General features: G+C 40.7%; 1 protein-coding gene across 1 annotated transcript in view; it reads left to right on the top strand.

Moving 5' to 3' along the window:
* The window catches only part of LOC122814218 (pleckstrin homology domain interacting protein), a 2,625,611-nt gene that overhangs the window by 2,214,211 nt on the left and 388,604 nt on the right, over positions 1-22,796 (top strand). The window contains 1 exon segment of the mRNA XM_044086823.1: positions 18,111-18,186. Coding sequence (XP_043942758.1) covers positions 18,111-18,186 — 76 coding nt within the window.

The raw sequence follows: 22,796 nt of genomic DNA, 5'->3' as shown, positions 1-22,796 counted from the left end.
TTGACAGTTCCCCAAAACTCTCAACTCCAGCCTTGTCAGATCTAGATGCGACTCAGAGCTAGAGCATTGGAGCTAAGTGTCTGGGTCGGCTCTGAAGTTTTTGGAACTTTCCTTGCCCCTCAGAGCTTCAGCTCTGGACTGCTTGGTGTAATTGTCAGCCTTGGAGCCTACTCAGATCAGAGCTGGGAATGTTCCATCCCAGTCTTCCCTGTCCTCTTCAGGTCAGGGGGTACTGTTTTGGCTCTGGCTTCGCCTTTTGGGAGGCTCATCTCCATATCCAGAAATGAGATGGCTTTATCTCACGTGGCTTCGTCCTGATCTCCCTTGGATCCTGTTACAATGTCCGTGCATCCTGTTCAACAGGGATGGCTAGCCTAGAGGACTCTCGCTTGGCAAGCATCTCTTCCAATTCTGACCCCTCCCCAGAAATCCTGTGGGGAAGGGACCAAGAAAAAAGCCCTATTTGAGAAGGTATATGTACTCATTTCCAGAGTCAGTTACAGAAGACTCATTTCAAGGATGAAGAGGGCTCCCCACAATCACCTGTGGAAGACATCTCTTTTGGAGACGTGCTTGATGAAGCAAAGAGGGAGTTGGTCCACTGAAATCCCATCCCTAACGGAATCAGAGTTCCTTGAAATGTTCGGTGCTCAAATAATTGTCAGATCTTTACAAATCAGGCTCATCACATGTTTCTTTGAAAGTACATATATCTGCTATCTTTTCCTGCCTGCCTTAGTTTCCTGTGTTTAGTCCTTATTACCAGTAAAGCAATTCCTTAAAAGGGTTCCCTCACATGAGACCATCCCATAGAAGTAGAATACCCCCACCCCAGGACTTAAATGATTTACTGGAAAATTGATATTACTACTATCATTTGAGGCAGCAGATTCAGCTCCTCTCAAATTTTTAATGTGGAAAACTTTTTTCCTAATAACCTTTAATGTTAGGTAGTCCGATCTCGCCTTCATTTTTACATATGGGTTCGGAGCCGATTTACAAGCTGGAAAACTTCTGGTTGGCTCGTGGCTAAGCCGGTATCCCATGGTGCACCAGTACAATCCCCAGATCTCGTTTGCCACTGGCTATGTTTTTCAAAATTCTTTATATTTTATCGTATTTCAATGCTTTATTAGAACCTTTATGGTATATTTAGTGTTGCTAATATATTAGGTAGTTGTATTACTTCCCCTTTTTGAGTGCAGCTTAGTTTACTAGTGTTTATTGGTGTCCTGTGTGCCAGTTAGTTTTAGGCACCATTGCGCATTTTTTGATTATTAGGTAGAGTTTTTGGCGGTTTTGTGCTCTTAGTCAACAGGGGCTCCTGTTGTCTTGTCTGTTGTTATTCTGCCCTTTTTTGGTCACCGTTGGTAGTTAGTTTCTGCTATTTTGACATTGTTGGTTTTGGCAGGGATCCGCTTGTGAATTTACTAGGATTGCAAGTATACTACCTGTTATTAGGAATATAGAAATTTAATGCGTCATTTACGGTTTCTCTCGTGTGAATGGACTTTCTTTTCTGGTCTGTTTAAATTAGAAGACCTAGTTTTCACTACACCAGGCTAGGCCCATTTAAGTTAGAGGACCTAGTTTTCGTGCAACTCCTTTAGATAGCTTTCTCTACACCCGGCTAGGCCCATTTAAGTTAGAGGACCTAATCCTCGTGTAACTCCTACTTAGGGCTAGGCCCATTTTAGTTAGAGGACATAGTCCTCCTTTTTCTCTCTCTTTCAATCTCTCTGGGTTTTGTGTATGTAATATGTCTAAGGAGAGTAAGGAGCATAAACCCTCTGGGTTCAAAAAGTGCATGAAATGCATCCAAAAGATGTCCTTAACGGATGGCCACAGTAGATGTGTCTACTGTCTAGGGGCCATCCACTTACAGGAGTCATGCTTGTTCTGCCATGCTTTCTCTCCTAGAGTGTTACAGGAGAGAAAGAACAAACTCATACTCAAAGGTCTATTGAAACCATGCTTTGAGGAAGCACTATCCAGTTCTTCGGCTTCCTCTAAGTCTGGGAAATCAAAATCCTCAAAAAGGCCTTCTCCGGTACCGACTAGTGTCTCAGAGACACCTGCTAAACATTCGAAACAATCCAAATCTGCCTCCTCGACTCCTCAGCCTTCAGAGCCGAAGGAGAGCATCATAGTGGTGTTGGAGTCGGTTACAGGTGTTTCAGAACCAATCTCTGAACCTATTGATACAGCAGTTGACTCTGCTACTCGGAGCCAGTCTGTAAGCTCCCTACCGGTTTCCGTAACAATTAAGTCTCCAGAGCCCCAGGTCAAGATTCCCTACTATGTCTTCCAGGAGCCTTTCAGAAGAAGATGTGGAGAGGATAGTGCTGAGACTCCTGAAGTCGTCTGCCTTACCAAAATTATTGGTGGCTCCGATCTAGTCGGCTCCGGAGCCACTTGGCCCAGCTTTGCCCTTGTCTGCTACTCCTCTTCCAAGCCATACTGGCCTTTCGGAGCCGGAGTGCTTGGTGCCAACGGAGGAAATGCCGGCTCCAACTCACTTTGTTGCTGCCTTGGTGACTGGTTCGGCTCCAATACGTTCCGTGCCATCTGTCATGTTCAGGGGCCGAAGCTCTCCTATCTGCACCGACAGGGAGTGTTGGAATCACTCTTCTTTGTTTCTGAGCCTTCCTGACGGTGCTTTGGCCAGGGTGAGCTCGGACCCTGCATCTATCTCAGAGCCGACAGCTCTGGCTCTGGCACCGACCCTCGTCTCTTCAGAGCAGGGGAGGTCTTCGGAGCCGGAAAGGTCGGTGTTTGAGATGATGAGGTGCGTGCTGTCTCATTCTCCAGCCCCTACCAATGGCACCAGCACTCTTCCCCCGACAGCACAACTTCAGTCTCAGCCCCTACTCTCTCTGGAGACAGCAGAGACCCGCAGCCTTGGGAGCCATCGGCTGGTGGCCCCCACTCTTCCGAGGCTTCCCTGGAATATCCTTCCGAGGAGCTTCCCCAGAAGAGGTTATGTAAGAGGAAACATGTTGACTCCCAGGATGAGTCTTTGACATCGGACACTGACCTCGAGGAGTCGGAAGGGTCCCCCAAGTCATCCTCTGATGATGTCTCCTTTGTGGACTTTTTAGAGATCCTTAGGCAGAGGTGCGACTGGCCCACTGTTAACCCTTCTGATGAGGAGTCTGTGTACCTGAAGGCTTTCGGGTCTCAACCTTCTGCCTCTTAGGTGTCTCCACCTTTTGATGAACTGATGAATCTAGTTAGTCGAAATTTGTGGGATACTCCTGACACTGTGGAGCCAGTCCCCAGGAGACCAAATAAGTTCTTGTCTGCCCCTCCTGGTAAAGAGTTCTTGTCCAAGGGTGTTCCTGTAGATACCGTGGTGGTGGCGGTGGCCACAAAGGAGGAGTTAGTGGAGACTTCATCTGTTCATCCGCCAAATAAGGAGTCTCGACAGATGGACAGGTTTGGGAAGCGTATGTTTAGTTCAGTGGCCTTTACCCTTCGATCGCTGAACTATCTCACGCACTTCATGAGGTTGCAAAGGGATCTCCCCAAGGAGTTAGGAGATTCCATACAAGGTGCGTGTACTGAGGGAGTTCCTGACGAGATTTCTACTCAGTTGTCCACCTTAAATTCTGTGGTTAACTCCTCCATGCGACTTAGCTCTTATGCTGCGGATGGAGCGAGTAGAGCAGCAGGTTCCGGAGTTGCCTTGAGGCGCTACTCTTGGATCCGCTTATGTAATATTGCAGAACCGTTCGAGTCTACTTTCGCCCCGTTTGATGGTTCCTCATTGTTTGGTTCCAAGGTGAAGGATACACTCACTCAGTGTGAGCAAGAAGGAAAGATGCTTTCTGCCGTGGGAGTGCGTTTTACTGTCCCTTCAGACCATACCCCAAGGGTCAAAGGGGCGGTAAAATGCAGTTCAAGAAGTCCCAGAGGGTCTTTCCTGACACACAGGGTGAATCATCCTTCAGAGGCAGAGGAGAAGGGAAATGGCAAACGTTGCCCTAGAGGCAGGGGCGGTCTGCAATACCAACAAGGCCATGATTCCTTTTGAAGACGGCCTTATCAGCGCTCCTGATGTGGAGCCTGACTGCGCTTCTCTGGATCCAGTCGGGGGTCGCATTATTTTGTACCAAGAAGCCTGGCTAAATATCACCCAAGACAAGTGGGTACAAAGAGTTGTTACCAGAGGCTATATCATACCCTTTTCCCTATCACCGTTTGTTCCCAAAAGGATCCCAGATGTACCACCCAATCTCAGGGATCAGGCAACTGTGGAGATCAACAAGTTACTCTTAAAAAGAGTCATACAGCCCATCCCAGCAGACCAGATAGGATCCGGAACTTACTCCAGGTTCTTTTTAGTTCCAAAACGAACCGGAGATTGGAGGCCAATATTGGACCTCGCAGATTGAATGAATCAGTGAAGAAGGACAAGTTTTGGATGGTAACACTGCAGTCTATACTCCCGTTGTTGGGGAAAGACTTTTGGATGTGCTCTCTGGATCTTCAGGATGCCTACTACCACATAAAAATGGACGTGTCCAGAAGCCATCTACGCTTTCGGCTGGGAGCCAGTCACCATCATTTTCGCGTTCTGTCCTTTGGTCTCACCACAGCCCCCAAGGTGTTCACCAAATGCATGGCAGTAGTGACAGCTCACCTGAGACGTCGGGGATTCCAGGTGTTTACGTATTTGGATGACTGGCTCCTAACAGCCCCCACCAGGCATCTACTCCTCCAAAACAGGGACGCCATGATTCAACTTTGTGCTCAGTTAGGGATCTCCATAAATTGTAAAAATCTGCATTATTGCCCTCTCAATCTGTGATTTTTTTATAGGCACAGAGGTAGACACAGTGAGCATGACAGCTCGTCTCCCCGCCGAAAAGGCACAGAACTTAATCTCCCAAGTTCAACGTTTTCTCCCGTTGCGAAAAGTCAAAACGAAGTGGGTTCTTCAGCTCCTCGGGACCATGGCTTCCACAATTCTATTGGTACCATTAGCCAGGTTGCACATGAGAATTCTCCAGTGGCTTCTGTCTTCCCAGTGGTCCTTCCAATCTCTCCCACTGAGTCACCTATCCTGCTGACGGAATCATGCAAGAAGGACCTTCTTTGGTGGATAGCTCCCAATCAACTGATCACGGGTGCCCCCTTTGTTCCGGCCCAACCCATTGCCACTGTGACCACGGATGCCTTCCAGATCGGGTGGGGGGGGCATTATCTCGGCAGGACTGTCCAAGGCACATGCCAAGAACACGAGGCTCATCTGCATATCAATGTTCTGGAGATGAGGGCGGTGCTTCTGGCGTTGCAAGCACTTCAAGACCTTCTTCCTCTAGGGACAATTGCAATACAATCAGACGTGTCGGTGGTTTGGCATATCAACAAACGGGGCGGTACCAGATCTTACCCACTCTGTCGAGAGGCCATGCAAGTTTGGGAATGGGCGATTTCTTCCCAGCGCTTTCTGGTTGCAACGCACATTCCAGGGACGACCAACGTGATAGCCGACAAGCTCAGCTGGGCAATCCTAATGCCTCACGAGTGGTCTCTGAAACGGGAAACAGTGGATCAAATTTTCCGGAAATGGGGACAGCCTTGCTTCGACCTTTTTGCCAGCCCAGTCAATACCAAATGCAGCAGCTATTTTTCCCTCATTCCCCCTCCGGGGGAGACTCCCAGAGATGCTGTGGCTAACGATTGGCCCATGGGACTTCTGTATGCCTTTCCTCCAATCCCTGTCATTTCCAAATTGATTCAGAAAGCCAGTCAGCTGGGAAGCAAGTTGATCCTCATTGCTCCTTACTGGCCTCGTCAGGTCTGGTTCCCCTTCCTCGAGCCTCTCCTCCTGGACAATCCTTGGATTCTGGACCCAGCTCCAGATCTGTTGACTCACATGTTGGGTTCGCTACACCCCTCAATCCACACCCTCAAATTGACAGACTGGCTGCTCCAGTTCCATCCCTAGTCAAGCTTCATGATGTATCATCCTCAGTGTCCCATATTCTTATGTCTTCCCATAAACCTTCAGCTAGGAGGCAGTATGGCAGTAAATGGAAAATATTTTCTATTTGGGCACAGAGAATGAATGTAGATCCATACACTGCGTTTATCCCTGTGATTCTGGATTTTCTTTCTGAGCTTTTTCAGCAAGGATCTGCCGCTGCCACTATCAGAGTCCAATTGGCGGCGATATCTCATTTTCACTTAGGTTTTCCAGAGACCAATTTAATCTCTCATAAGCTATTCAAGACCTTTTTGAAAGGGGCCACTCTATTGAGACGACCTTTGCAAGAACCAGTGGCTTCATGGGATTTAAATTTTGTGTTGTCCAAATTGACTTCTCCCCCCTTTGATCCTTCCCACTCATCTTCTCTAAAATTTTTGTCTTGGAAGACCTTGTTTTTGGTAGCCATCCCATCAGCTAGACGGGTATCGGAACTACAGGCCTTGTCTATTAAGCCACTGTATTTGATTTTTCACAAAGACAGGATGTCATTACGTACTAATCCCTCCTTTGTCCCCAAAGTTTGTTCTAATGCTGCCTTAAACCAATCAATTGAGCTCCCAGTCTTCTTCCCTAACCACTGTAATGCAGCTGAGTACCGTTTTCATCAGCTAGACGTTCATAGACAACTACGTTTTTATCTACAGCGGACAAAGGTTTTCAGGAAATCAGATCAGTTATTCATTTCCTTTTCTGACTCTAGATTGGGCTTACCAGTTTCTAAAGTGACACGATCTAATTGGATTTCCAGTTGTATAGCCTTTATCTATAGCTCGGATAAGATTAGTTATTTAGGAATTTTATATCTCTGATATGATAGATGAAATTAGTATTTATTATACTTATAACATTTTAGCATATTAAATGGATTTTAGAGGGTTTTAAAATATGTTATTAGTTTGCTACCATTTGCAGTATCTACTATTTATTTAATGAATTACATATTTGTTAATTCATTTTTATTTAGCTGATTTTTGTAAATATGTGTATTGAAATATGTATGACTAGATTTTTATGGACTTGTTTAGTTTTAAAGCTTGGTGAAAGTAAAACTCTAGGCTCCAGCTTCACCAAGTGCTTTGCATGCTCAATTGAACTCTTAATTGATTATAATGATGTCACTTAGTAATTATTGTTATAGCTATATAAGGAAGGTTAATTTGTGTATTGAATTGTCTGATGAAGGAAGGGTATTAACCCCTCCGAAAGCACTAACACAATAAATCATTTTGTCTGTTTGTAGCTACCAGTTTATTCGCTGCCTCTGTGTGGTTTAAGTTTAAAGTTTAGTTTGTTTGTAGTAGTTTTCGATAATATGGCAAGCGACTTACTGGCAGCTTCTCAAGGATCTTTATCTTTATTTTCGCAAGTGGAGCCTATTAGTACTGGGACTGACAGTTCTACAAGGAAACTGTTAACGCAACTGTTACTGCGACAAGCCCCAGTTCTGTTAATGCAACAAACGCTATTTCCAGTGAGGCTAACGCCGACAGGAATTTGACAGCACTAATTCAAGTGCTGTTGGGTCGCATGGAAGCGTTAACACAACGCATGGACTATTTTTCAAATGGCAGCAATTTAGTAGCAAATGGTGTTTCTCAGATACAGAATCAAGAGAGGAACGAGTCGGGAGAAGGTAATAATAATGGCAGTTTGGCAGTAAACCGTCAACTACCTGGACCTGACGTATCCAGTACCAGAGGGTTGAATATGGATAATAGGCAAGGTGGGCAGCCTGTTTCAAGTGTAAATAACGTTTGTCCATCTCGACAGACAGGTAACACATCTTTGCCTACTTTGACTAACTTTTTAGAGAATAAGTACACATTTTCTCAAGCTGTGCCTAATGTAACATTACAAGAAGATGAGGCAGTAGTGGACAATATTTTGACAAGTATAAACGAGTTTGACAATAAATTGTATAAATGCAGGAAACTTCAGTTGAAGGTTTCTTACTTGGAAGAGTGCTTGAGTAAGAAAATCATTCCTAAGGGCCTAAGGCAATGGAGATATCCAGTGGGTCTAGTGGAAGGATTGGACTTTCACAAGACTTTATTGGAGCTCTTTAACAAACAAGGTTTTGAATTTATTACGGTTCTAGTAAATCAATACAAAACTGAAATGATTTCTTTAAAGAGCGAATTGGAAATTTTGGAACATATTATATCTCATCCAGATTTTTTACAATACAATTATGATTATAAACGCATTTTTACTAGCATTGAGGCATCTATGTGCAAATTATTAAATGGGAAGAAGAAAAAAATAACTAGAGATTTGCAACAATACCAAGAGGGTAAGGCCTACCCTAGACCACCAGTGGTTTTTTCATCCTTGGGTACAAACCCTGCACCACAAGAATTATCAGGTAATGAGCACCAGAGTAATAATGACACTGACTTGACAAGTGATAATGGTGGTGATGTTCAGCAAGGACCGGTTGTTCGTCGAAGTGAAAGAATCAATAAGTATAATAATAACAATAATAATAAAAATAATCAAAAGAACTTTTCCAATGCCTCATATAGTGCTGTTGCACAACAACAAAGGGATTCTGAATACAAAAATCAACCTGGTCCTAGTGGGCAACAGGGTTTTTCCAATGGCCAGCGCTATCAACAGAAAACATTGAACTCGAACAATAACAATCGAGGGCGTCAGAAAAACAGACGCAATCAGCGCAGTCGGTGACTGAATTTCCAAATGAGGGGCCCCAGATTTTAAATGTTCATAGCAATGACTTTTGCATTTACAATTTTACTATGTTGGAATTGCCTTATGAAATTATTGAATTTTTTTCTAAAGGGTTTTCCTTTGTACCTGATGCTCACATGAATGTGGTCAAAACTTTAATTGACCTTAAGCTTTTTGTTCGTAAGCTTAATTTAAATGCACTTTTAGGAACAGCTAATATTAGTTCCGATTGCCTAAGAGTGTCTAGTTCGTTTAATCCTCCCCTACATGCCAATTTATTATTATTTGAAAAGATGTGTGAAACTGACATGCGTTCTTTAAGTCACAGTTCTTATACTACTAAAAGAACTATTCAAAATATTAGTTCTTGTGAGTATAATTTTATTACATTACTACAGGATTGCAAAATTAGAGCAATGAAGCCTGACAAGGGAGGTGGATTGGTTTTAATGGACCATGACAAATATGTAAGTAAAATGATGTTACTTGTAAACTCTCCTTCTTATGCATTGGTTAGTCGTAATGAGCTCAATGTAGCTTATAGTAAAATTAAGTCTATATTGCAAGATTTGTTCCTAGAAAGTTCTATAGACATGGATTTGTACAATTATTTGTCTATTATTTCTCCAAGAATACCTACATTATTTGGCACACCAAAAATACACAAAAGTGTTTTCGACCCTCCCTTTAGGCCTATAGTGGATGGTAGAGGGTCTATCACTTACGCATGTGCCAAATACGTTGATAGTGTTTTGAAACCTTTAATACTAGCTGAAAATCAAATTTGTAAGGATTCTTGGAGTTTTTTAGAACAACTAGGAAGAGTTCCTTTCAATCAAGATTATACATTCTTAACAGTAGATGTTAAGGACCTATATACAGTGATTCCACAAGATACTGGTCTCGAATGGATTAGAGATTTTATGCATGAAAGACAAATCAAAGAACACAGTATATATTTAGTTGAAACTTTATTGGACTTGGTATTGAGAAACAATTTCATGTGGTTTGAAGGTCAAATCTACCTCCAAAAGACAGATGTGGCGATGGGGTCACCCTGTGGTGGCAGCTTTGCCAATTGTGTGATGCACATTGGGAGAAGTCCTTCCTATTTAATAATGATCTTTTTAAACATAATGTTGCCTGGTACACTCGGTACCAGGATGATATATTTTTTATATGGAAAGGACCCTGTGAGCTTATTTCAAACTTTATTTCCAATATTTCATCTTTAACTAATTTTTTAGAATTTACATACGACATTCAACATGACCAAATTAGCTTTTTAGATGTGCTTATTCATAAAAACTTGGAAAAAGATAAATTTAACAGTACAGTATATAGGAAACTTACATACTCAAACTCATTCCTTCATTATACAAGTTGCCACCCTCCCCACCAGAAGAGAGCTGTTATTAAAGGACAAATGGTGAGGGCGGCAAGAATGATTTCTGAAGAGAATGATTTTTTACACGAATGTTCCCATCTGGAATCTATGTTTATCAAAAGAGGCTATCCTGTTACTTTAATCAAAGAAATTTCTTTTGAGGTTATTAATAAAAGAAATTCAGGATTTTTTAAGCCTCTTTTAAGTACATCTGATGATATTATTAGAGCAGTCAGCCCAAACATAAATGTTATCTGTAATAAAGTTGAGAACTTCCACACAAGTTTCTTATGTACTTACAATTTAGACAGTATTTTAATGAGAGAAACTATTAATAAAAATTGGGTTTTAATTAAGGAAGATACTAGTTTGAGTAAATTATTGGGTTATAAACCGAAAATCACCTATAGAAGAGGTCCTAACATTAAGGCACTACTTGAATGTCCTACAAAAAAGGTTAATGGTCACAATAAAGGAATGGTTAAGTGTGGAAGATGTAACCAATGTAAGTTTTTGTGTATTGATAAGGAGGTAATAATCAGGAATGCTCATTACAAGGTCCAAGGTAAATACTCATGTTTATCTAAAGCAGTAGTTTACTGTGCCCTATGCCAAGATTGTCCTGCGTTTTACATAGGTAAAACCGAAAGGGAATTGAGACAGCGTATTTACGAACACCAATACGCAATAACTAAACGGGACAATAATAATGCTTTGGCAAGACATTTGGCTAATAACCCTAACCATAGTTTTAGGTTTGTAGTATTACATCAGGTGACACCAGATCCTAGGGGTAGTCCGTGGCAGTTAGATTTAGAATGCCACGAACTTTATTGGCAGATTAGAACTATAGCTTATGTCCATCCTGGCCTTAATGAGTTTGTTTCCATAAAATGTGTGCTTAGAAAATTAGCGTTGAAAAGTTAACTTCGCTTATGTTCCAGTTTTAAAAATTTTTTATACAAGTTAAAATTCACATAATGTATAAAACATGTTAAGTTAGAGTACATAAAGAATAAGATATTTAACATGTTTTATAAACATTACAATTTTAGTGTACTTATTAATTCATAAATAACAATTAACAATAATTTTTAAACAGTTCATATATATTTATATTCATAAAGTTGATAAGATTAGTTATTTAGGAATTTTATATCTGTGATAGATGAAATTAGTATTTATTATACTTATAACATTTTAGCATATTAAATGGATTTTAGAGGGTTTTAAAATATGTTATTAGTTTGCTACCATTTGCAGTATCTACTATTTATTTAATGAATTACATATTTGTTAATTCATTTTTATTTAGCTGATATTTGTAAATATGTGTATTGAAATATGTATGACTAGATTCTTATGGACTTATTTAGTTTTAAAGCTTGGTGAAAGTAAAACTCTAGGCTCCAGCTTCACCAAGTGCTTTGCATGCTCAATTGAACTCTTAATTGATTATAATGATGTCACTTAGTAATTATGTTATAGCTATATAAGGAAGGTTAATTTGTGTATTGAATTGTCTGATGAAGGAAGGGTATTAACCCCTCCGAAAGCGCTAACACAATAAATCATTTTGTCTGTTTGTAGCTACCAGTTTATTCGCTGCCTCTGTGTGGTTTAAGTTTAAAGTTTAGTTTGTTCTGCAGTCTTTCAAGCCAGGGTACCACTTGATAATATCTGTGCAGCAGCTACGTGGGCTACCCCTCACACTTTTATTACACATTACACATTGAATTTGGCATCCAGGGGTAGAGCATCCTTTGGCTCCATGGTGCTCAAGAGTATTTTCCAATGAGCCACCCAAGAATAAGGTGCTAGGGATGCTGTCCCCTATGTAACAATGAAGGTGAGATCTGACTACCTAACATTAAGAAGTTATGTACTCACCGTAGCGTTCCATGTCGGCAGTCCATCTCACCCTTCATTTTTACCAACCCGTCCTCCTGCCCCCATCCTGGAAGATCTGGAAGTAATAATTTGGTTGCCCTTGGTTGGAGACCCTTTAGTATTGGTTGTTTTTATGGTTGTTATTCTAGTGAGCAGCAGACAAGGTCTGGGGATTGTACTGGTGCACCATGGGATACCTGTTTAGCCGCGAGCTAACCAGAAGTCTTCTAGCTTGTAAATTGTCCGAGTCGGAGCCAAAGATCGGCTCCAAACCCATATGTAAAAATGAAGGGTGAGATGGACTACTAACATGGAACATTATGGTGAGTACATAACTTCTTATTTTTGCCTAAAGGATTTGTGCATTGCAGGCCCTTATGAACAAACAGCCCTTCTTTATCTCCCCCAAGGACTGGTTATGCTCCTCATCAGTTCAACCACTGTGCCCAGGCTAGTAGTATGACATTTCTTTCAGCCATGCAATCAACCTAGCAGTCTTTTCCATACCCCACATACCAAGAGAGAAGGGATTCTGCATACCCTGTATGTACACAGGCAACAGATGTTACTTGAAAAGGCTAGAGTTGAGAAATGAAGACCAGCTGTCCATAGTCTTTGCAAAAGGTAAGTTAAGGCAGGCTTGTGTCAAAATAGATTACTTGCAAAAGCCCATTTCATTTTGCTGATACTTTCATGGAAAAAATCTGCATTAGGGCACATTCTGCTAGGGCAGGAGCATCAACCACAGCTTTCCATGTAAAGGTAATCAGCCATTCTAAATGCTACAGCTAGGGAATTTTCTTCACAGCCAGGGTAGGTTTTGCCACAGCCATCTTTGCAACCCCGTTTTTCATAGCTCCAGGCCTTCTCTGTCAAAGAATTTAGCACTGAATATACTCAAACATCTACAGTTGTGGTAAGTTCCTACACAACTGTACTGTCTTTATGATCCGTGTCCATTCACTTCACCTTGTCTATCTACCATTCCCCAAACTAACCAAAATTTCCATGTGTGTAAGGTGGTGTTTGAGAAATGCCCTTGAGGGCTGTAGGGTTTTAATTGATATGAAGGGTAGAGGAGGTTTGGTGCATTATGGGAACTATAGGAGGATGTTTTTGAACTTGGGAGAGTTTTAAAGCTACCATGTGACTACTGCCTGTGGAGTACCAGTCCTGCTGTTGAAGTGAATAGAAATGGATCATTAAGATTTAGAGGGAAATTAAGGTAACCACGAGATGTAAACTGAAGGTAACATTCTGAATTCATAGACAGCCCTATTATAATGCTTTTCCTCTTTATTCATTCAGAGAAGTTGCTCAAGGTGTACACCATGCACACTTCATGGTAACTTTTTATAAAATTTCTCCTTAATGTTAAATGCATAGCTTTCATTTAAATAAAGACATACTTTGTGTAGATCAGTGTGTGTGATATACCTTTAAGAAGCTTTCCAGTGACTCAGCAGTGCACACAAGTACTAAGCACGTGCAAGCATGGGTGCCATTTTGAGTGAGCAGTCAGAGTGAGAGCATGCAAGTATGTAGTCAGTCGGTTAGTTCATTTAGTTCAGTGTTTGGAGTTTTTTTCTTCCTTGCCAACATTGTTCTTACAGCATTTTCATAATAAGTGTCTCTTACTAAGGGGTGAATGTGTGCTTTGGAGACTGTTGTATGCATATGAGGGTATGTTTACTTTTCCCCACTGGAGTACAGTAGATGTATGACATGACGGTGTATATGTATCTTTTCTTAAATTTATGCTTTAAACTAGACGCGTCCAACCTGCGGCCCGCGGGCCGCATGCGGCCCTCAGAGCTCTTCCATGTGGCTCTCAGCCTCTAACTGCAACATTGATGTACGCATGCCCCAAAACACTTTTTTTCTTTTGTGTTTTTCGCTCCCGTGACCTGTAATGCTAATGGTGCGCATGCGCCAAAGCACCCTTCTAGTTTTGTTTTTGAGCCAAAAAAGGGTCAGTGTGTTTATGCCATTATTTTGCGCCGAACAATCAGTGTGTGTGTGTGTGTGTGTGTGTGTGTGTGTGTGTGTGTTCTCGCTGAACAGGGACTCGTGTATGGATTTGCCGCTGTTGCCTTTGAAAGGGACAGCATTTACCTGTCTTAATAGGTAAGTATGGAGTGAGTGAGTGCATGCATGAAAGCAGAATTGTGTGCGTGAAAGTAGAAGAAGAAGAGTGTGTGTGTATGTGTGCATGACTGAGAGAGACGCATGCACAAAGAGGCTAACAATGATCAGTCTACCTACTGAACACAAACAAGTTAGCTCACAAATATATCATACATTAAGAGTACACTTTCATTAAATTGCGGCTTTCCTGACATGGAGAGTGTTGTATTGAACATAAACTCATACCTCTTAACTGTATGGATTTTCAAAGAATGTCTGGAGTTTTGCCTCATCTTCCAATTTGTGTCTTTTGCTTAGGAAATAAAAGTAGTCATCCAAGGTAATGCAGTTCCAGGGAGTAAGAATGAGACAGCAGCCAAGGGTTAATGGGTCAGTAGTGGACTGACTATGTGGGACTGTAGCATATAAAGTTGTATTGTTTTTTCAGACAAACAAAAAAGCACCTAGTACTGTTTTTTCATTGGTGGGTTCTAAGCAGTGGTAGATTGGACAACAGTAAGCATAGCTTTGGCGGATCATCAATACTGGCAAATCAAGTGGGCACAATGTCATTTTTTAAATGTTGGGGATTTTAGTGTGTATGTGTGTGTTTATGTGTTGGGAGTTCTGCAACAGTAGATGATTATTAAAGACAGAGACTTACAGACAGTGGAGAATATGTTTGTTTGTTTCAAAACCTAATACTTGGGTACGCATGCCAGAAGTAGATTTTTTTAAGACATAGCTTCTTGCCATTTACAGTGGATGGATATTTACATTTAATGGACAATGTATTAGCGTGGGCCTGTGGGGTTCTGAAGGATGTCAAGTCTACCACTGCCAATGTCTTGTAAGGTGACCTGGAAATGGATATTGGGATGTTACTGAAAAAATATAGTAAGTGGGCTTAGAAATATAGTTTAATTAAACAAAGTGTACTTTCAATTTACAGGCCATAATTTAATTTATTTCAGGTAGTCCAGATACTGGTAGATTGTATACCATTAGACTTAATTAGGGAGAGCTGTCATTCTGGGGAAACAAGCAGCCCTAGTTTCAGTGAAAGCTCTGTGGTTGCTTGCAGGTAGGAAGTTGCAGGATGCTGATGCAATGTGTTTTATTTATTATTTTTAATGCATTTGTCATTTCAAAGCATGGTTTTCTTTGATGCAAAAGAAGGCAGGACTGAATGAGCCATATAATGTTTAACTGGCAATAATGGGATAGAAAGATTATAAGTGATGTATAATGTTTGCAGCTACAGTTGTTTCAATGGTGTCTGTGATGCATAACTATTTTTGGAACTGTCCCCCACTTTTATTTTTCGCTTTGTCCAGATTTCCTGCTCTAAGGTTGAGAGGTATGGTTCCATACTAAATCAGAAGTTGTATTTACCTTGGAAGACTTTTCGGCATAATTATGAAAAACAGAGCCTTTTTAATATCTCTGCTTATTTCCAATATAAACTACCATGTAACCTTGCAAATAACCTTCTTATTAAGCTACTTTACGTCTTTTGGAATTGACAGGTATGATTCATCTGTTCGGACATAAGCATAGTGCTAATGTGACTTTGATTTCTTGCAGCAATCTGTGGTTTACATAATCACAATAACTTTTCTGTGTTTCTGGGTGTGTAATCAATTTAACAGCTTTAAAGATGTTTTCCAAAAATAAATAAATATATAATAAATAATCCTCTCTACACTTTGAGCTATTGACAAAGTCTGGGAATTTGTTTTTTTTCAAAAGCGAAGGTCAGCATTACAGCTCAGTAAACTGTCAATCTGTGAGTAACTTCTGCACAAATTAAAATATCTGAATGCCAAATGGCTTTAGATTGGAGGGAAGTTTATTTTTATTTATTTTATTTTACATTTGTTTACCGGGAAAGTCCGACTGGACACAGGTCCATTTTCAGCGGAGGCCCGGGGAGAAAAGCTCCAAAAATAACACAAAACAATATAATACAATACATGAGAGAGAGAGAGAGAGAGCAAATTATGGATGTAGTACTCATACAATATGGCAGAGATTACATCTCGCAACAGTGAGAATCACTGAGGTACAGAATAAACTTAAACATTTTTTTTTACAGTTATAATTACAGCAAGGCAAATATCAATGAGTAAAGTTTTTAGGAGAAAGCTGTTTGTATATAGCTAAAGCTCTGAAACAATCTTTTGGTATGGATTAACCTGGGGATTGACACAAGTTACATGTTTACACCAGTATGTAGCATTATAGTTTATGGTTTTCTTACTGATTTACTTTTTGCCGAGCAGTTTTGTTGATTTATTGATGGTCCTTTTGGTGGTGGGAAATTACATGGATGAATCCATCTCTATTATGATTTTTTTTCAGATATTTTGACTTCCAGACAATTTCATTCAGTGAGTGGGTGTCGTGATTACTGAGGTTGCCTATTTTACAAGTAGGGGCTTTTGTGTTTGTGTGTGTGTGTGTGTGTGTGTGTGTGTGTGTGTGTGTGTGTGTGTGTGTGTGTGTAAGAGAGATTTAATATGTATACTGAATATAATTTTGCAAATGGAATTCTTAGTTAAACATGCCCCTCTTCTTGGGCTACTAGACTTGAGTAACCAATATTAGATCTTAGCCATCCAGCTGGGAAAGGTTAGTATGTGGATTTTCCATCTGGTTTGATTTAGGCTATGCTACGTAACCAAGGACTACATTTATGGCTATCAATCCAGCCATTGTGTTGCTGAACTACATTGTTTGATAATGAGAGGAGAGAAGTTGAAGGTTTTTATGTCAAGAACGTGTCAATAAAAAGTGGCTTGTTTACATTGCAGTGAAGGCTGTGGTCTTTGTAGTGAGCGTTTTAAGTATAACCAGTATTTCTGAGGTAGAGGAAGTCTCTTAAGGCAGAATCATTCTTAGCCTGGAAAGCAAGCCAATGATTACATTTATAGGGGCCAGTGAGAGACAGAGGAAAGCAAGAAGTTTTTTAGTCTGTTTGGATAACATAGTGAACTTAGTCCTTTGACCTTTTTTGTCAGAAATGGTTGTAGTCTTTCTTTTGGCAGGGTGTTTTGCTGAGGCATATGCCAAAAGGGGCATTGCACTCAATAATGGCTCTTGTAAAGGAAGAATACAGGGATGTTATGACCTCCTTGTCCCTGGATGAGATACTCTTACTAATGAAGTGGGCCATGTAAAAAGCTTTCCTTACAATGGAGACAACATGGTGGTCAAAAGTCAGGTTTCTATCAACCTGGGTGCCCAACTACCATACGTCTTATTGCGTGCTTACAACATTGTTATTAATGTGATAATCTGTGGTGACATCACTCTCCTCAAAGGGGATGATGATGCATTTTTTGGCATTTAGCTTGAGGCCATATTTCTGGCACCAGTTATTTGTTTGGGTGAGACCCTCTTGTAGCTTATTCAGAATTGTTTTAAGTCAGTAATGTGAATTCTTTACTTTATTGCAAATTTGTTGGGTTATTTTTGTGGATTATGGTATTGTAGGACTGCTGATGTTGACATTTTACATAGCTGGACTGCTGGAATGGTTTTCCCAGTGAGAAATGCTAGTGCTGTAATGAATATCTGTTTATTTGTAATATATATATATATATATATATATATATATATATATATATATATATATATATATATATATATGTATATATATATATGTATATATATAGATAGATATATTAACTAAGATGTTAGAGTTACCTGTTAGATTAGAGAATTAGAATTAGAATGAGAATTAGAATTTTAAGGCAAATATTAGGCATTTATTACATTTATTCATTGTTCAAATGCACCTACAGTACAGCCAGGAGGTTGACTGTGGTCTTAAGGAGCAACGAAAGAGTTAACTATATGATGTATCTTATATGCGGCCCCAAGACCATTTCTGTTCACCCAATGCGGCCCCAGCAAGCCAAAAGGTTGGACACCCCTTAAACCCTGCTCAAGTGTCTGAATGCATATTGTTAGACGTAGCATAATAAAAGTAACCTTTTTTTTTTAATCTAGAGATCATTCCTGTTACGATATAATTCCACTCTACAACTCTATGAAGAAAAAAATGTTGTCAGATTCAGAAGACGAGGTATGTTTTATTTATTTATTGTGGAAAATTCAAATATATATATTCAGTAATATTGGTTTCTTTTGTCAACACTGTTTAGTTTAGGACAAACGTTTTGTGTAGTCCTGTAATCACAATGTAGTATCTATTGGACTTTTTTTGCAGTATCAGCAAGAGATTCCCACTTTTTATGAGAGGAGAATTGCATAAATTTTGCCTAAAGGTGCAAGTCTGATTTTACATGTTAAGCTGTTTCTGGTTCTTAAAAAAGGCACTTGTCTTCTGGCCCATTGTCCACCTTTTAGTTACTAACTTTATGTAGGACAGCAGTTTTAAATGCTCTTAGTGAGAACATTTGTTCCCCTAAACAAAGGGGGAGAGAGATGAAGGATAGTCATTCTTTCTGAACATTGGCATTTCAGTGGATTCACTTTATTTCGGATTCTGGCTTTGTGTTTTGTTATTTCTACCTCATCTGTTCATGAAGTGCTTACATATATATATTTAGATATATGATTGATCTCGTCTCCTGTGACTACCTTCTCCATAGTCTGCACCTTGTGTTCTGTCACTTTCAGGTTAAAAGTTGTAGTAAGTTTACTCAAGTCCCAGTTAATACCACTCCAGTCAGTTGTGTACTCTTGTCTGATAGTGAACCTTGCTGAAAGAGAAAGTATTAGCTTGTCTTTGAATTTGTACAATAGTCTTCTTGATTCTCAGACCAAGTAGCATTTGCCAAAGTAGTCATACCTTAAGCAGGTAATAATCAGGGTCACTCACTGGACTTTCATTGTCTTCTGCAGGGTTCCATTTTCACAGCATCTATGTTTCTTTACCCCTTATTTCTTGATCTAGTCATTTGTGCCCCTGTTTTTTTTCCCCAAGCTGGAAATTCATACAAGTATTTTAAGAACTAGTGGCTCATGGTCTTAGAGATCCAGTACTCTTCAGGTGCCTTCTCAGTGGTTATTTGTTTTGTCTGCAGCTCCCACAGGCAAGGATTTTACACCTCTGCAGCACCTGTAGAAGCATTTACAATAGTGATATAAGGAACCATGGCAGTTTGAGTATCTCAAGATCTTCCATGGCCTTAAAATTAAATGATCTGATCTCATTTTCATTCATTCCTCAACAGATGGGTCATAGATCCGACTCAGCCACTTTTACCAGACTCATGGCTTCAGCTCTCGAGCTCCTTTCTTTACCCATAATGCCCACTTTCCTGGTATACCTCAGATCTCGTTTGCCACCACATCATTCAGATGTGGATTTCTGCTCTTGAGCATTTGGAGGTCAAGAGACAGCGTTAAATAAATTTTTTTTTGAAGTTTTTCTGTAGTTAGCTTGCTTCCCTACTTTTCTACCCATTGTTTTCCCTTCTTTTTTTCTATCCCTTTGTTGGGCCTTTCTACCTTTTCAGTGTACTCTCTTCGTACCATCCTTGATATCCTTCCTTCTCTTTTCTTACCTGTTTTTCAGGTATCCAGTTTTCCTTTTTCCCTTGGTAGTAAGAATAGATTAGCTTCTAGTTATAGCTGACAAACCTGTGGGATTTTAAAAAGTGCACCCCCTGTTGGATTAAGATCCCTAACTTGGATGTCCCCAAATAGTGTGTATATTGTTTTGGCGCTGCCCACTTAGATATAAGAGTTCAATTTGTTTGGTGTTCAGTTCTCATGCTTTAAGTGACAGAAGGAATAAGCTCCTGCTGAAAGGTTTGTTTCTTTCTTCCGCTGATGTTCTTCATGTTTCACTGTTGCAGTCATTACATTAGCGTAATCTGCTGGCAGGTTGCCCTCAGTCGGCCTGAATCGGTTGCTGTCTCCTCTTCCATTATGTCAGGTCGTCAGGGGTATATAACATGCAGCCGACGCCATTTTATTCAGTGTTTCTTGCCGCGCGGTGCCTGAAGCAGAAGCAGTTCGCAAGTGCCGGTCGGCCGACTCCTGAAATTTTCACATTCGAGATTCAGAACCGAAGTCTTCAATTAAAGCTAAGTACCCCGTTGGGGAAACTTTTTCTGACTCCTTACCGATGTCAGTAAAAGTTAATTGCATTACTTGTGAGAAGCAAATACCTCATAAGGATTTTCATTTGTACTGTATTCCTTGCCTAGGCCCAGATCATAACGTGCCTTGCTGTCGGTTTTGTGCTAGATTTAACCAACACACTATTAAGCGTCGGTATATTTTTGCATCAGAATATTTTGGATCCAGATTTAATTGCCCTAAAATGTCGTCGGATAGCAATCCAACTATCTGAGTTCACAAAAAACGCAAAGAAAAAGACAGAGACAGACAGTCGAGGTCCAAAACTGATGACGAAGCTTCTCCTAAGCCAGTCGCTGGTTCGCCGGTACTCAGTGAGGCGCTTTCGCAGCCCCTGATACCCACTACGTTTGAGTCGCAGGCCTCTACCGAGACCTATGCGGAGTCCAGTATGCCGCGAGATTCTCAGAGTATTGAACCTGCGGATGTCTCTCCCTTGGATGGGTCCGGAGCCGCTGAGCAGGCGCCAGCTTCTGAGGGTGTTTTCAGGCCTCGGCATTTTTATATAAAACCGACGCCAGCTTCAAAATCAAAAACAACTTCTAAGTCTGAAAAACCGACGCATGAGCCATGTGCTCAGGCCCCTATGCCTAAAAAAGAGATTATCAAAATGGCTGAGGACTTAATTACCTTGATCAGGGGTCCCCCCCCCTGTTAAGAGGGCTAGGCAAGACACTGATTATGAATCTTCAGATCAGGTTTCTATTTCTACTGATTCCTCTTCTATCAGGAATTTTCTATACCACCCTATGAGGATTCAGATGCAGAAGAATCCATCCCATCTGCTTCTCCTGAGGATTATTCTTTTGGAGAAACCTTGCATACTTTAAGGGAACATTTTCATTGGGAGAGTAAGGATTTCTCTGAATCCAAAAAGAGGCTTGGGGATTTCCTTCTTCTTCCTCAGCATAGGCCTTTGGCTACACCTCCTGTATTAGACATTGTTGATGATTTGTTTTCGGAATCCAGCATGGCTCCTGATTCCCTACCTCCGGCTCCTAGTAAGCCAGACAGATATTACAGGGTTCCTGACTACCACAAATTTCTATTCAAAAATCCTGCTGCTGATCCTGAAACTATGTCACAGGGTCCCAAAGGTGTAAAGGCCTCTACAGCCAAAAATCCTACCCCCTCTTATAGAGATTCCAGGGCGCTGGATAGATGGGGAAAGAAGGTTTATACGTCTGCAACCTTGGCAATTAGGGCCTTAAACTGCCAGTTTCATATGCTTAAGTATCAACAGCATGTTATGGGCCTATTAAAACAGAAAATGATGTTGATTTCTGATTGTGTGGAAAATAAAGAATTACAGGAATTATTGCATGCAGCAGAACAGGTTGGAAAGCATACTTTGCAATGTGGTTTTGATTCCTTGGAGGCCTCTTGCAGGGCTGCAGTTACTGGATCTGTGATTAGAAGGCATGCTTGACTCAAAGAGCAAAATCCGCCTGAATCATGTTAAAGCTAAATTGTTGGATGCCCCTTTACAGCATGATACTCTTTTTGGTAATAAGGCAGAAGATGTTTTAAAGAAAATGGAAGACAAAGCTAAATCTATGCAAACTGTAAAAGATTTCTTACAAGTGCAGCCTCCCAGATTCAGTAGGCACTGGTCTACTAAAAATTGGTCCTTTTGTGTGTCCCAACAGAGCCTCTCAAGGCAAATCCAGGCGCTCAAAAGGCTCTAGATACCAATCACAGTGTTCTTACAGGTCAAAGCAGTGGGGTCCCTCTACCTCCAAATCTGGAGGAAACAAAGCACAACCCGTACAGTAAGCAGTCTCAATGACTTCCCTTTACCATCACCAAGCACTTATCTTTTGGCAGCCCCCTTGGGGGGGAATTAGCACTTCATGCTCAAAATTGGCAGTTAATTACCCAGGACAATTGGGTATTAAACATAGTATCCCAGGAGTACAGATTTCATTTCCATACTTTGCCAATTCCAAACGGTTGGCCAGATCTGCCACAAAGTCAATGGGCAGAGGCTCAGAAACAAGTTACGTCCCTCATGGATATGGGGGCTATTCAGCCAGTGCCAGAACAGGAAAAAGGACAAGGTTTTTGTTCAAGGCTGTTCCTGGTACCCAGAAAAGACAATGCCTGGCGTCCAGTACTGGACTTATCGATTTTGAACATGTTCCTGGACATTTCAAAATTCAAAATGCTGACTTTACAACAGCTACTGCCTATGCTGGGCAAGAACGCTTGGTTAGTGACTCTAGACTTAAAAGAGGCATACCTGCATATCCTAATAAGGGAATCATGCAGAAAGATACCTCCACTTCAAGGCAGGTTTTATGCATTACCAATTCTCTACACTGTCCTTTGGCTTATCTACTGCGCCCAGGGTCTTTGCAAAGTGCCTGGCACCAGTAATTGCATTTTGCAGACAAAGAAGAATATAAATTTATCCTTACTTGGACAACTGTCTCATTCAAGCAGAAAACAAGGACATTCTTCTTCAGCATCTGGCATTTGTAAAAAGGCTTCTAACATGCCTAGGGTACACAATAAACGAAAAGAAATCACAACTGGTACCCTCTCAAAAAATTACATTCCTGAGTGCAAGCTTGAATACAA

Source organism: Protopterus annectens, chromosome 1.part1 (assembly GCF_019279795.1).
Source record: "Protopterus annectens isolate FY-2018-M chromosome 1.part1, PAN1.0, whole genome shotgun sequence".
In the NCBI taxonomy this organism is placed as follows: domain Eukaryota; kingdom Metazoa; phylum Chordata; order Ceratodontiformes; family Protopteridae; genus Protopterus; species Protopterus annectens.
This window is presented reverse-complemented; position numbering and strand designations above follow the sequence as displayed.